The sequence below is a fragment of the Silene latifolia genome, chromosome Y (assembly GCF_048544455.1).
Source record: "Silene latifolia isolate original U9 population chromosome Y, ASM4854445v1, whole genome shotgun sequence".
Taxonomy (NCBI): domain Eukaryota; kingdom Viridiplantae; phylum Streptophyta; class Magnoliopsida; order Caryophyllales; family Caryophyllaceae; genus Silene; species Silene latifolia.
This window is the reverse complement of record NC_133538.1, coordinates 198,496,565-198,511,589: the sequence shown is the minus strand read 5'-3', so window position 1 is coordinate 198,511,589 and position 15,025 is coordinate 198,496,565. Positions and strand designations below refer to the sequence as shown.

Sequence of the window (15,025 nt, the reverse complement as noted above, 5' to 3'; positions counted from 1 at the left end):
ATAGAATATTAAAACAGGCCGCGCGAAGCGCGGGATACTACCTAGTAACACAAATTTACAAGTTTTATATGTTAATGGTAAAACTCGGAAAAACTATAACCGATTTGCATGCAAACAACCAAGGCTCTTGATACCGCTTGTTAGAAATCTAGATCTCTTTACTTAACATATTCATATATATTTTATTTTTAATTTAGTCATAAAATTAAAGGTGATCTTATGCATGCAAACAATAAAAGATTTAAAAAGAAATCATCATCATACATTGAGTATTTCGGTTTATATGGGCACAAGTGAGTTCTCCTACTCACTTGTTCTTGAGCTTCCTTTAGTGGATGAACAAGGATTCAAGTAGAGAATCCCTCCCAAGGTTTTATACCCAAGATAACAACTTAATAAAATTAATACTATTATTACTAGAACAATATTAATTTTGTATAAAAATTGACCCAAAATATTATTTGGTCTCTCTATGTTTCGGTTAAAAGAGAGGGAGGAGAAGGAAGATTTTATCTTTCTAAAAATATTATTTTAGATGGTGTGTGAATGAATTATGCACTAAACTTTCAAGTAGTGTATTAGACAAATTATAGAGAAAACCCATGGTCTTTTCTATTGTCAAAACCGGGTAAGGGGGGAGGTTTTTAGGGCCAATGCATGAGCAAGGTGCTCTTCACAAGAGGCACTAGGGTTGCATGGTTAGGTCTAGAAGGAAATGATTATGTTTACCACTAACATAATCAACACAATAACTTCCTAATACTCCCCTTAATTTCGGTTTACATGGATAAAATGGACTCCATTTTATCTTTGTCAAAATGTCAATTTGTCATATGTCACATGTCACATAAAATTGTTATGTATTTTTAACATATTAAAAATCAACGCATTAATAAAAATACGTCATATACAAAAACGACTTAATTATTCATAATTACTTGTACCAAAATAATTTACCAATAACATCTTGTAATTACAATAATTTATTTATTCAAATGCAATTGTTTCCTTAAACAATAATTTCATCTAAGTAATGAAACAATTCGATTACTTAGACCGTATCTCATTTAATCAAATTACAATGAGACACGTAAATATTACTTCCAAAATCGTTCTTCAATTTTAAGTAATTTAATTGACCCGTATCGTCATATGATCAATTAAATGATCAATTAAGAGTGTTACCCTTTAGGTATGACCTAAGGGGATCAACTGGTCACCACCGTCTCACGACAGTAATGTCAAACTCTAGTCAGCCAATCATTACCGATATGTGTGGACCAGTTGACAGTAAAATATTACTTCCCAATTGTATTCTTTAAAATTAGATTTAAACATGTGATCATCATGATCAACAGTTGTGATCGCATTATTGTCGGAGGACACATATTCCAACAAAATAATGTGGGCCTTTTCGGCTTACTGGAAACTAAAATCAAGACTAGAAATTTGAATAAATCCTTGAATAATATATTCAAGGACTGGAGTGTAACAACAAATAATGCATATCATAAAGCAGGCAGGGTGTGGGTTCTTTAGAATCCAACCTATTTTGAGATTCATCTGTTGGAGTATGATGCACAATTTATTCATATGAAGGTGATGAATAAGGTCACTTTGCAGCAATTTTACTTTACTGTAGTTTATGCCTTTAATGGGATTCAGGAAAGAGAGAGTTTATGGTTGAAACTGCAAGCTATCTCAAACAAGCAGCAAGGACCTTGGGCCATTGGGGGTGATTTCAACTGTGTGTTACAAGCTAATGAGAGATTAGGGGGTAGTTTTAATTCTGCTGCCGCTGATCCATTTCATAATTGTCTTGATGTATGTCAAGTAATGGACATTCAAGCTTCAAGAGCCTTCTTTACTTGGAATAATAAACAGCCCCCAGAAACCAGAATTTATAGCAGGATGGACAGGTTTTTTGTTAATCAAGAGTGGTTTCTTCCTGAAGGTCACTTTGATCATAATCCTTGTATTGTTAGGTTAGGTAATAATGATCAGAAAGCTAATAGGCCTTTCAAATACTTCAATATGTGGAGTTCATCTCCTAAGTTTCATGATATTGTGAAAGCTACTTGGACTCAACCTATCTATGGGACTAATATGTATAGAGTGGTCAGAAAGATGAAGCTTTTGAAACCTGAGTTAAAGCAGCTGAATAGATCTCAATTCTCTGATATTGAAAATAAAATTGATCTTACTCCGACTAGGTTGTATCATATTCAACAGCAACTTATTCTACAACCAGGTAATGTAGCTCTTATCCAACAAGAGTTGGAGGTGAGAAAGATGTCTCAGGAACTACAAGAGGCAAAAGTGGCATTTCTCAGGCAAAAAGCAAAGGCTCATTGGCTCACTGAGGCGGATTTAAATACAATTATTTTCATGGTTTGATAAAGTCAAGAAGAAATAAAAATTTTGTGCATCAAATTCTGGATCATAAGAATAAGCTGCATTCAGACCAGGAAGGGATTCAGCAGGCCTTCTTGAATTATTATCAGATGCTCCTGGGCTCTAAAAATGACACTAGAGGAGTTAGGAAAGCTATAGTTAGAAAAGGAAGAACTTGTACTGATCAACATATTCAACTCCTAATGACTCCTGTTTCCTCTGAGGAGATCAAAGATATCATTTTCTAAATTCCCGATGATAAAGCTCCTGGCCCAGATGGGTATTCTAGTAAATTTTTCAAGGATTCCTGGGAGACTGTTAGGGTTGAGGTAACACAAGCAATCATGGATTTCTTTATCTCTGGCAGTATGCTCAAGCAATTGAATACCACTCTTATTACCCTCATCCCTAAGACTGAGAGGCCTACCTCTGTTTTGCAGTATAGACCAATAGCATGTTGTAACGTTCTTTACAAGTGCATATCTAAAATCCGCTGCAACAGACTAGCTGGTGTTTTCCCTGACTTAATTTCTCCTAATCAGGGAGGCTTTGTCAAAGGTAGAAGCATCATGGAGAATATCTTAATTTGTCAAGACATTATTAAGCTTTATGAGAGGAGATCAGTTTCTCCTAGGTGCCTGATTAAGATGGATTTGCAGAAAGCCTATGACACTATTGAGTGGGAATTTCTCAGACAAATGCTCAAAGCTTTAAAAATCCCTGCTTAATTTAGACATTGGATCATGCAATGTGTTACATCTGCCTCATACTCTCTTAATCTCAATGGTAATATATTTGGATTTTTTCAGGGCTGCAGAGGCTTGAGATGAGGGGATCCCCTGTCTCCTTTGTTGTTCACAGTTTGCATGGAGTATTTAACTAGGCTGCTAACTCATACTACAGAGGTTCCTGAATTCAAACACCATCCTCTGTGTAAAACCCTAAACTTGACCCATTTAATGTTTGCAGATGACCTACTTCTTTTCTGCAAAGAGGATGTGCCCTCTATGATGATTATTCTTAGAACCTTTTCTACCTTCTCCAAGACTTCTGGTCTAAGAATGAGAAATGGGAAGTCCAATGTATACTTCAATGGTGTAGCAGATGGTGTGAAAAATGATATAAAGCAGATATCAGGTCTAGTTGAGGGCTCCTTACCCTTCAGGTACCTAGGGGTCCCCATTAAAACTACTAGACTCAATGCCAATGACTCTAAACCTCTCATAGACAAAGTGGTTAATAGAATTAGAGGGTTAGAGACTAGGAAGCTCTCCTATGCTGGTAGACTGGTCCTTATCAAATCTGTCCTTAAAACTCTCCATAACTACTGGGCCACTATGTTCATCCTGCCCAGTGGTGTCATCACTAGAATAAAAAGTATATGCAGGAACTTCTTATGGGATGGAGGAGTTGATTTTCTAAGGTCCCCATTGGTCTCTTGGAAGAAAGTGTGCAAGCCTAAGCAGGAAGGGGGGTTGGGTTTGAAAGATGATGTCCTTTGGAATAAAGCTACTGTTGATAAGTTAGTGTGGTGGATTTCTTTGAAGTCTGACCATCTGTGGGTTAGCTGGATTAATCACATCTACCTACGAGGTCAGAATTGGCAAACTTATAAGCCTCCTGCCTACACTAGCTGGTACTGGAGGAAAGTGTGCCAAATCAGAGATACCTTTGATGAAGTTTTACAGTAACAACTATGGTCTGGGCATATAAGACGGGAATATTCCATAGCTAAGGGTTACGAATGGTTTAGAGAGAAAGGAGATAAAGTTCAATGGACTAGCTTAGTTTGGAATAAATGGTCAATCCCAAAGCATAGCTTTCTGGTGTGGATTTATCAACACGGAAACATGAACACAAATGCTAAGCTATTCAGTTTAGGGATCAGGGAAGATGATACCTGTTTCCTCTGTGGTCATGATCAGGAGACTCTTGAGCACTTGTTTTTCGCTTGCAGATATAGTAGGGAAGTTCTTGAACTAGTACGGGCTCATCCTGGAATTAGGATCCCGCAGACTAACATTATAGAGTGGAGGTTGAGTAGAAGAAGAACTAAGGAAGAAAAAGGAGTAATAAATGCTGTGATTAACGCATGTATATACCTTATTTGGCAGCAAAGAAACTCCTGAAGAATAGATGAGTGCGTCTTGAGTCCGTCGAAACTTGTGAAACACCTCACTCAGGATTTGAAGATCCGCTTCTCTGCTTTGATCAAGGGAAATGGAGATGGTAATGATTATGTTAGGAAGTTTATGGCTGGAGATGAATGTGAATCCTAATGGCGACAGGAAGAAGATGAATCTCCTAGGTGAACGATGAAGACGATGATAGTTTTCTAGGGTTATCTATTTTTGGGGATTTTTGATTTTGTTCCCAATTTGTTTTTGTTGTCAGTTGTGATATGATTTGGGCTTGTCCATTTCATTTAGGCGGTATGAATGATTGGGTCTTGTTTAGGCTCTTTTGTATCCGTTTATGGTGACTCATGCATATATATATGACTTACATTTTACCAAAAAAAAAACAAAAAGAAATAATTGTACTTGTGCTTCTTTAAAGTGTAAATTATATTTATTTAATTTCCTCACTACTATATATATATATATATATGTATATATATATGTATATATATATATATATATATATATATATATATATATATATATATATATATATATATATATATATATATATATATATATACCTGTTTATTAACTTTATACTCTCCGCCACGCATAAATGGTAGAGCCTCTTATAATGCAAGGAGCCATAGATGTGCTTGTCCAGGATACTCTCAGTTCTTCCTCAGCCTTACCACAGGTATTCACTATATATATTACTTCATTTGATAGACTGCATACTATATAGAATGCTTTGTAATATAACCACATGCGTTACCTATGAATGGTACATTAAATCGTAACTGCTAATACTTCAGATAAACACATATAGATAACAGAGTGCGGTCTGAACTAGACATGCTGAACGCTTTATGCTAGCTACCAGCGTATATAGTTAATCACAATTAATGTAAGGTGTTATAGAATGCTATACTAGAAAAAAAATAACAGATGTAGTTAGCTACTTTTGCACGCATTTTAGTTATTTACAAGATTGTTACGCCATAACATTCTAGAAGAAAAAAAATACACATGCCATCTGCGCTTGAGAATACCGTGCTTAGGTTAGGTGCTATCCTATTGGTAATTCCTGTTTGCATATTTAAATGTAAATGAACAAAGCAAGGCATCTGCCTTTAACAGATCGATTTACTAATTATTAAATCCACGCTCCTGACATAAATTAAAGACATGAACTAAAAAAAAGAATAGAAATGTTGTTGGTTAGTATGTGCTACGTATATCAACGAAAGATACTTTAGATTAGAAGAGGTATTCCAACAACATTGTGTGTAGTCTAACATATCTTCTAAAAAGACAATATAAATTGACACCTGTTTTCGTTTTCGCTGCAGCGGTTGTACTTGCGATGAACATAAGATCCCCCGGAAAACAGTGTAACTAGAGACCACTGTTTTCAGGTGCCTGTTAACGAGAGCATAAGTGAATACTACTACTGTCACTGATAAATACATTGACTGCCCTATATGAGAAACTATAAATCTCATTGAATATAGAAAGTATAAGTAACTCTTTCTAACGATCCTTCTTTACTACTACGCATCTTAATTACAGGTCGTACTGTCGGCGCCTACGCAGGCAGTTATTCCCTTCCAGCCTTTACTAGAGTAGATAGCACAATGTCTTCGTTTGTCAAGCCCATCATATCGGTATGAAGATGAGACCAGTAATAATGTTTATGTTTCGGTCCGCCCTGAAACTGCATCAGTAAGTTATATCTATATCGGCGGAGCGGCTTGAAGCTCTGAAGAATCGTGTGAAAATGCCGCTAGGCAGGCTGTTCATTATATTATGACCAAATATCGTGTAACAGTTCTAGATTTTACCCATTCCAGGCTTGAAGATATGAAGAGGCTTGCTGGCCTTTACGGCCTAAAGCGCTTAGAATTAGATGAGCTTGTCAAAGGTCGTACTAATGTTCCGTTGAATGAAGAGGTCCCCCACTACGTTCAAGCACCCCCAAGATTGTGACACTAGACTATGTGTTCATCTTGAAACACCTGGCTGAGAGGTTTAACGTTCACTGCACAACACTTACTGTCCTCCGACACGGCGAGACCGGTTTACGGCATGGGTTACTGTAAGCCTTCCTCGGGTAACATATGTCAAGAAGGACTTTGTGAGTTCCTGTTTCAAATTCCCATAAATTGCAAAAAATGATGTGGCTAAGAAAGTTATCAAATACGTTACCCCACTCCTCAACATTGAAATCATAGATGCAAATTATGATACACCTACCACTAATAGTATAACCTTTAGATGCAGCCTGATACGTGAAAGCTTCCTTGCATTAAAAGAACGCGTTCTTGGTATTAGAAAAGAATTTGACCCACAATATTTACTAATTGATAAAGAGCCTACAACTCAACGGGGCCCAAGGTTCCAGATCCCTCAGGCTGATGCCCCGCCCCACCCCCGAAAAAACTGAAGCTCTGTGCAACATGTGAAGACAAATCACATGTGAAGCCTGCCAGGTCACGACCACCCCGGTACTTTAAAGTATCTAAAGACCTCGAAGCAATGTATGACCGCTTCAAGAAAGCATGATCCCAAATTATGCTATGGATAAAATGCAGTAATTTAGCGATGTAGTAGGGACGAACCTCTTATTTTGTCTTGGTAGTGAACTGGTCACTGTCTAATCGATTTTGTGCTAACCTACTTGTATGTTTTTGGAGATTTAGAATGGCACAATATGGTCCTGTAATATATAGTGGCACGGTTGTGGTCTAACTGGATGTTTGCTGTTTGCATTGCCTGCTGTATTTTGAAATAACATTGCTTATCAATGCTGTTTTTTAAAAAGGAATTATGTTATGAATGTTTGCTGTTAAATTGTTATCGTTAAAATGTCCTACTTGTTTTATACAACTTTATCTATAACAAGCCTCTTGCAACGCAGCAATTACTGAGTCTTTACGAATGTATATTTGTGTAAGGGACGAAAAATAGGAAAGTCTAAAGGGAGTGTCTAAGAATATCCTAATATAAGGAATGTTTTATGCTAACAGCCTAGAACCTTACAGACAGCCCAATTGGTCTTGAATGCAAAACCAACGTACCGTTCGCTTAAATGTTGCGCGGGTGCGCATAATCTTATAAGTTATTAATTGGGATCTTCCAAAACCAAGTAATGCGCCAAACTCAAGTTGTATTGCTTCGTTTGTGTATCACGCGATTAACCCCAGGTAAGCCATCGTAACTCACGTATAACTTATATAGCTCCCATGTTTCACACGGTAACCGTATAGCAGGAACCAATAACTTGTGTAACCAAAAATATATATGTATTCCCTGTATCTGCATAATTGTACTTCAGAACTCCCCTCTCCATATATTCTTTGCACAAAGAATTTCTCATTTCTTATCCATCTTGCAGTTACACGGTCTGCAATTGGGATCCCAGTCAGAAACATTTTCGCATCCCTGCACTCCAGTGGTTCCCCCAAATACGCGCAACCGGCGTTCCAGAGCATCATTTTCTCAGGCTACAACCAGTTGCCCTAGGGCCAGGTAAACTGCAGCCTACTTATATTGAACTGTTTACTCAATAAGCCTATAATTCTGACTTTCCCACCATCACCAGCAATTCAATGGATATGCCACTGCAGACTCAAGCCCCAAAAAGGAGAAGGATAATAAACAGGTAGCACCAAGGTGCAGGAATCTATTCAAAAAATGCAATTAAGATATTTGTTGGTTACTGTGCAGTATCAATATGACTAACTCACTAACCTTGTCTTTGTGACCAGAATTACCTGCAGCACACAGGGACCGATGCCTGCCTACAGAGCGATTAAGGCTTCCACGGGGTGGGACCTGTGCTAAATGCCATGCAAGGAAATTTGCATATGTGTGCCCCACATTTTGCTGCGCTGGCGGCACAATCCAGCTGCCAGACAATGCGTATCCGCCTTCTTTGGTGCGACTGTATACTTCTGCGGATGAAGATGCTGTACATTTTCGCACGTTTGCACGAATGTACAAAAATTTGTTTGCCTTCAGTTCTATTGGCGGAACATTCAATGCAAATACATACAAATGTATTTACGTTTTTTTGCTTCATGGCCAAATGTATCATAACGTACCTAATTTGCTTCCAAATAATGGCGTCCCGAAGTATTTACAACTTTATTTTTATGATGGCCAACATAAAGCGCTTAATCGTACCCAGTGCTTTCCTGAAGTTAGAGCAGACATAGTGAATACCTTAATGCAAGTTACCCAAAACAACATATATGCACAGTTCTTTCGTTCCCTAAAAGATCTTCCTGTTACCAAGAATATTTAGATATTGCTTAATAGGAATACTGTTTTGGACCAGCGAGTGTATAATGCAACTACCTCTAATGAGGTTGCTGTTATTTGGACTGAGATTTCATCTTCTAGCAAATCTAATACCCCGCACATAATTGTCACGAGCAATGATAACACAATTCATAGTATCATGCACTATTATGGGTGCTACGATCCTTTGCAGTACCCATTGCCATTTTCTGCTGGTGAATGTGGGTGGGTACAAGGCCTGAAGAAAGTTAAATCACCCTTGGGTTCTGAACAGGGCGAACCATCGCATGGCAGCCGCCTGCAACCTACACACTGTTGCCAGTCTGTTAGAGGAGGACCACCGCCGTATGTACCTCCACAAACAGTGACCCAGATTTATTTTAGCTATTTAATGCTTGTTATATATGCATGTCTAAATGCTCTTGTGTAATTGAATACCTAATGTACTTGCAGGTTCACAAGAGGGGGCTGCTTCAAAAGAAAAAGTTATATCATGTCGGCGCTATTATTGTTACAAACTACAAATCCGTCTGGGGAATATGTTGTTAAGGGGTGGCCGGTGTTACCAGCATTATGTGGTCGACATGTATGTGAAAATTGAGAACACCCGCCTTGATTATTTTAGAAATAACCAAGAAACGATCCGGGCTGACTTATACAAAGGAATAGTTGACACAGTTGTTTCTGGGGAAGTTTTTGCTGCTAAGGTTGGCAAAAGGATCGTGCTGCCACCATCATTTTTAGGCGGGCCCAGGGATATTAAAAAACGGTATCTCAATTCAATGGCTCTCGTACAAAGTTATGGTAAACCTGACCTGTTCATTACCATGACGTGCAATGCTAACTGGCCTGAAATAAAAGAGCAACTAGCAGCGGGCGAAGAGTGACAAAACCGACCAGATATATATTGTTGCCCGAGTATTCAGGGCAAAACTACTGGCGCTTAAAAAACAAATAGTGGACAAACGCATCTTCGGAGAGGTAGCTGCTTACGTCTATGTGGTTGAATTTCAGAAAAGGGGCCTTCCACATGCGCACTTCCTAATTATCGTTAAAGACGGGCATAAGTTGAACAGTCTAGCCGATTATGACAAGTTTGTTTCGGCTGAAATCCCACCAATGGAGAACCCTACCTTTCATGCAACTATGCTGAAACACATGATGCACGGCCCTTACGGCAAGCTAGACCCGAATTGCTCATGCATAAAACATGCTAAAACGGGTGGACAGTGCAAGTATGAATATCCAAAGTCTTATAGAGCTGAAACCAGAACTAACAACGCTGGGTATCTTGAATACCAGAGGCGAAACACAGGTGAAAAGGTGGAAATTTGGAAGCACGATCTGGACAACCGATGGGTCATTCCTTATAACCCGTATCTATTGGTGTTGTTTGATTGTCATCTGAACGTTGAAGTATGCTCTACAATACACGCTGTCAAATATTTATATAAGTATATATACAAAGGCCACGACAGGATTTCGTTCAGTCTCGCACCTGGTGATGAGCCTCCGGTAGTTGATGAGATCACACAGTACCAGTCAGGCCGATGGGTATCACCCTGCCAAGCAGCGTGGTGTATTTTCGGGTTTGATCTGTTTGAAAACCACCCAGCCGTAATGCCCTTGCAAGTGCACCTACCAAACAGACAAACTATCTGTCTGCGGCCAATTGAGAACCTCGCAGCAGCTCTCGCAGATGACAAAAGGGCTCGCACTCCATTGACTGAATTTTTTAGGAAAAGCTCAACTGAAGGGTGCCCAAAAATTCTTTACGGAATTCACAGAGCATTTTTGCTAGATGCAAACACCAAGACTTGGGAACAACGGAAAAACAAAGTGCTCGTAATTGGGCGACTTGTATTTGTAGCACCAGCAGAAGGTGAAAGATATTTCCTAAGGCTTCTATTATTGCATGTACGTGGGCCAACATCATTCCCAGACCTACAAACAGTTCATGGGTACAAATGTGCTACTTTTTAAGAAGCAGCCATACGGCACCGCCTGCTCGATCAAGAAGACACAACTGAGTTGTGCATGGCTGAAGCGTGCACAGTACAAATGCCTTCAGTTCTTCGACGTCCTTTTTCAACATTGCTGATTTTTACGCAGCCAAAAGACCCATCTCACTTGTGGAATACACACTACGACGCGTTGTCTGATGATTACCGCTACAGATTTCCTGGTCAAACTCAAAAGGTCAAACGGCTGACCGCGCGGTCTGTCGAACAGTATTTAGAAGCAATGGGCAAAACAATGGAAACATTTGGCCTAGAACATCTACAAACATCTAGCGATCACGAACTGGGAAGGACCAGAGTTATAATCGATGCATTAGATGCACCGATTCCCGAATAATGCAAGAGATGCAAGGCCCTCTTAAATCCGGCACAGAAATAGGCGTTTGGCACAATTATGGAACATGTCAATGCATCTAAGCCTGGAGCATTTTTTGTAGATGGGCCTGGTGGTACAGGAAAAACTTTTCTGTACAACGTGCTATATGATGAGGTCCGCTTAGTCGGGGAATTTGTTTTACCAACGGCCACATCAGGTATCGCTGCATTAAACATACCCACTGGCCGTACAACATATTCCCGCTTCAGGATTCCTCTAGATAGCGACGTCTCACTCGCCTGTGATGTACCTAGATAAGGTAGCCTTGCAGCAGTAATACGTGCTGCCAGCTTGATAATTTGGGATGAGGCCTTTATGGCAAAAAGGAAGAATGTTGAATCCCTCGACTTGCTACTAAGAGATCTATGTGACCCTAACCAGCTTTTTTTTTTTGGGGAGATTCCGCCAAACTTTACCAGTACTACCCAGGAAATCGCAAAGAGAAGTTGTAGAAGGCAGCCTGGTCAGCTCTCCTATTTGGCCAAAGTTGGTCAAGTTTAGGTTAACTGAAAACATCCGTGCACAGACTGACCCAAGGTTTTCAAATTTCCTACTTTCACTTGGCAACGGGGAGCTCCAGACGACAGAATCTGAATTTATAGCGTTGCCAGAAGGGATTGTTAGAGCCCCATCAGACAGTGGCCAGGACCCTATAGGCGACTTATCTACAATTACTTTTCCAGAACTATCACATGGTACATTTGATCCCGACATCTTCACCATTAGAGCATTACTAACCTCATTAAACGATGATATGGACGCTATTAACAATTTTTTGATTGGAAAATTCCCTGGGAACCCTGTTTGCTACAAGAGCCATGATTCATTGATAGATGATAACTGTGCAATTTACCCGACAGAGTTCATCAATAAACTTAACCCGGGAGGAATGAGACCTCATGAACTTATTCTGAAAGAAAATTTCCCTGTTATACTACTGCGGAACCTACAACCATCGTTTGAGTTGTGTAATGGAACACGGTTAATTTGCAAGCGATTCCTTCAAAACTCGATAGAGTGTGCTATCATGTCAGGCAATCACAAAGGCGAGCATGTGTTCATACCACGCATTAAACTACAGCCAGCTCCGTCAGCAAATTACCCTTTTCAGTTCCAGAGAAACCAATTCCCTTTAAAACTTAGCTTTGCTATGACTATCAATAAATGTCAAGGCCAGACTCTAAGTCAGGTTGCTGTGTACCTGCCAAAACCATGCTTTGCCCATGGCCAGCTATATGTTGCACTTCTAGAGATTGGAAAGCCAGCCAAGTAACTATGATCGCAGCTCCAGAACTAGAAGGAGTTCCTTCAAATTTTGTCAAAAATATCGTGTCTTACGATGTTCTAACGCTCGCATGTATTATTTGAAGACAATGCACTGTAAAAGTATGGCTCATGCACAGAAATAAGCGGTCACTCCTACGTTGCACACAAGCTTTATAAATTATGAATGTTAATTACTTGTGCTACTATAGAATGCTCTGATTTTATAGACTGAGGAGTATATTGATCGAATACGAAAGAGAGGGGGGGTGAATTGAGTATTAAAAACGATGACCGCTTTTTCGAAATATATGATATAAATTAATTAATTGATTTTATTGATTAAAATCAACTAATTAAATTACTAACAATAAATGCAAAAACGAAATAACAATAATAAAGAGAGAGAGAAAGAGAGACACGCAAGATTTTTGAAGTGGTTCAGTTTCACAAGTCGAAACCTACGTCCACTATTCTCGATTAATAATTTTTAGTACCTTTCTCCGGATTACAAAAATTATCAATCCACTCGTATAATCAACTATATGATTATAACTCAGATTGAGTATCGCTAAATACTCTAGGTTGTTCTTACGTTAATAAGAAAAATACAACGATAAATACTAATCTCACGTTATGCGAGTGAGTATAATATCTTTGTGTATTAAGTATCCTATAACAATTTTTCTTCGAGTGATTGAAAAATTTGATGCGCAATTTTTGTATAAGCAAATTGGAAAATAAGAATTAAAGCTCAAAGAATTTTGCTTAAATATTTTTCTCTCTAAAAGTGTAGATGTGTGTGTCACTTTTAAATGATGAATGAATGAGAGTATTTATAGTAGAGTGAATTAGGGTTTGGAATGTTCTGGAATTAGGGCATAGGAATGTTCTGGAAGAATAAATCCCTAACAACTTGATGAACAAGTAAGAAGCAAAAGGAAGGAGGAGTTTGGCCTCCTAGGGATTCGGCCACCCTAAGGTTTCGGCCTCCCTAGGGTTTCGGCCACCTAGGGTTTGGCCGGCCTCTAGGCCTCCTTCGGTCCAATTCTTGCTTCTATAGCCCATAACAAATCGAGATAGAATTTTAGTTATAGCCCTAGGTTGCATGACGATATAAATATCGTGTTACAAACCAATAGTTTATTTAACTTAAATTCTAATTAATTAATTCCAATTAAAATAAATACTCTCTTATTTTATAAATCACTAAAAATATATTTTCCAAAAATTAACGCATCATTTTTGTCTAGCAATGAAGTTATGGCTATTAGGTCATAACTTCAATAACCATTAAATCAAACAAAGTAAAACCATTACCGGATGACGATCTATACTATCTAATCTTCAGTAGATCTTCAGTAAACGAATCGTCTCTTCACAAGTCTCTCATCTTGAGTCTCGTGGATGATTTCTAATCTTGATCTTGCTTGAATACATCGATCAAGAGTATTTGAAGTTGTACCTCCTTGGCCCAAACTTCAAGCTTGCGTCATTGTAATTGTTCCTTTCTTTATTAAGACTTAAGCACACAATTACACGCATATGTTTATAATATGAAGTCCACATACAAATCATTACTGTCATTATCAAAACAATTAATAAGGACTAAAGGTCCAACAAATTCTCCCTTTTTGATGATGACAAGTCTCCTATGATTTGTGTCTAAGTCTAGTTCCCCCTCAACATAATACTTCCCAAATTATAGAACAGTTGAGCGCAGAAACTAATAACCTTTTCAAAGTTATAACTATAGAACGCCATGAGAGAATTAACTTGAGACGGTCGCAAATCATAAAAACAATTCCCCCTCTTGGCATAATTGAAAAGATAAGAACAAACATAAAACGACCAGAATAATATATTATGAAACAAGAATTAATCATGAAAAACATATTATATTAAACGTAATCTAGTTCTTAATTAGCATAATAATATTATAAACTGCAATCACAAAAGGAATAATGCGGAATTGAAAAAGCTAATATCCATAAGAATGGATTTTTATTGTGAGCAAAGGAATTATAAAGATAAGGCTAGGTTGAATGGATTAGGGCAAGATGGTCAAGGGTAGCGTGGGCTCGGCGGGTGTGACCTAGGACGGGTTCAATATTCCAAGTCCTCGAGTCGCGCATGACAATGGTCTAGGAGTGCAGCTTGGGCAGTCAATCGAGTATCGAAGTTACCAATCCTCAAAGTCATTGCTTTAACTGCTTCATATATAGTTTGCATATCAGACCTCATCTCCTTCCCAGATTGTAAGAGCTCATCACCAAACTTAACCAAACTAGCCAAACCTTCCTTCATAAGAGTAGACTCAGAGTGTGTTCGCACGGCGGCTTTAAGAGCACTGTCGATTTTTGTATCAAACCGTGACAACACGGTGTTTATACGAGCCGAGCTTACTTCACTTGGTCCACTAGTATCAACTCTCCTTTCCTTTTTAATAAGATCAAACAACTCTCCTAATTTCATGTCTTGCTCATTAATCCTTCCAAGAATAGAAGTGAAATTCGATTCCATCTTAGAATCCAACATCTCAA

The 15,025-nt window shown here is 38.5% G+C and overlaps 2 protein-coding genes across 2 annotated transcripts; both read left to right on the top strand.

Moving 5' to 3' along the window:
* The first annotated feature begins 1,593 nt into the window (after positions 1 to 1,593).
* Positions 1,594 to 2,397, top strand: LOC141629791 (uncharacterized). Its single transcript, XM_074442736.1, has one exon. It carries the CDS (start codon positions 1,594 to 1,596, stop codon positions 2,395 to 2,397), a length of 804 nt encoding a protein of 267 aa, XP_074298837.1.
* An 8,840-nt stretch (positions 2,398 to 11,237) lies between these two features.
* Positions 11,238 to 12,492, top strand: LOC141629790 (ATP-dependent DNA helicase pfh1-like). Its single transcript, XM_074442735.1, has 2 exons — positions 11,238 to 11,465; positions 11,746 to 12,492. Exons 1-2 carry the CDS (start codon positions 11,238 to 11,240, stop codon positions 12,490 to 12,492), a joined length of 975 nt encoding a protein of 324 aa, XP_074298836.1.
* The last annotated feature ends 2,533 nt before the right edge of the window (positions 12,493 to 15,025 follow it).

What these genes read in the sequence shown, in the direction of transcription:
- LOC141629791 (XM_074442736.1), top strand. Translation starts at nt 1,594, where the DNA reads ATGAAGGTGATGAATAAGGTCACTTTGCAGCAATTTTACTTTACTGTA.
- LOC141629790 (XM_074442735.1), top strand. Translation starts at nt 11,238, where the DNA reads ATGGAACATGTCAATGCATCTAAGCCTGGAGCATTTTTTGTAGATGGG. An exon ending in ACGTCTCACTCGCCTGTGAT is followed by an intron (nt 11,466 to 11,745) that starts GTACCTAGATAA and finishes ATCCGTGCACAG; the next exon opens with ACTGACCCAAGGTTTTCAAA.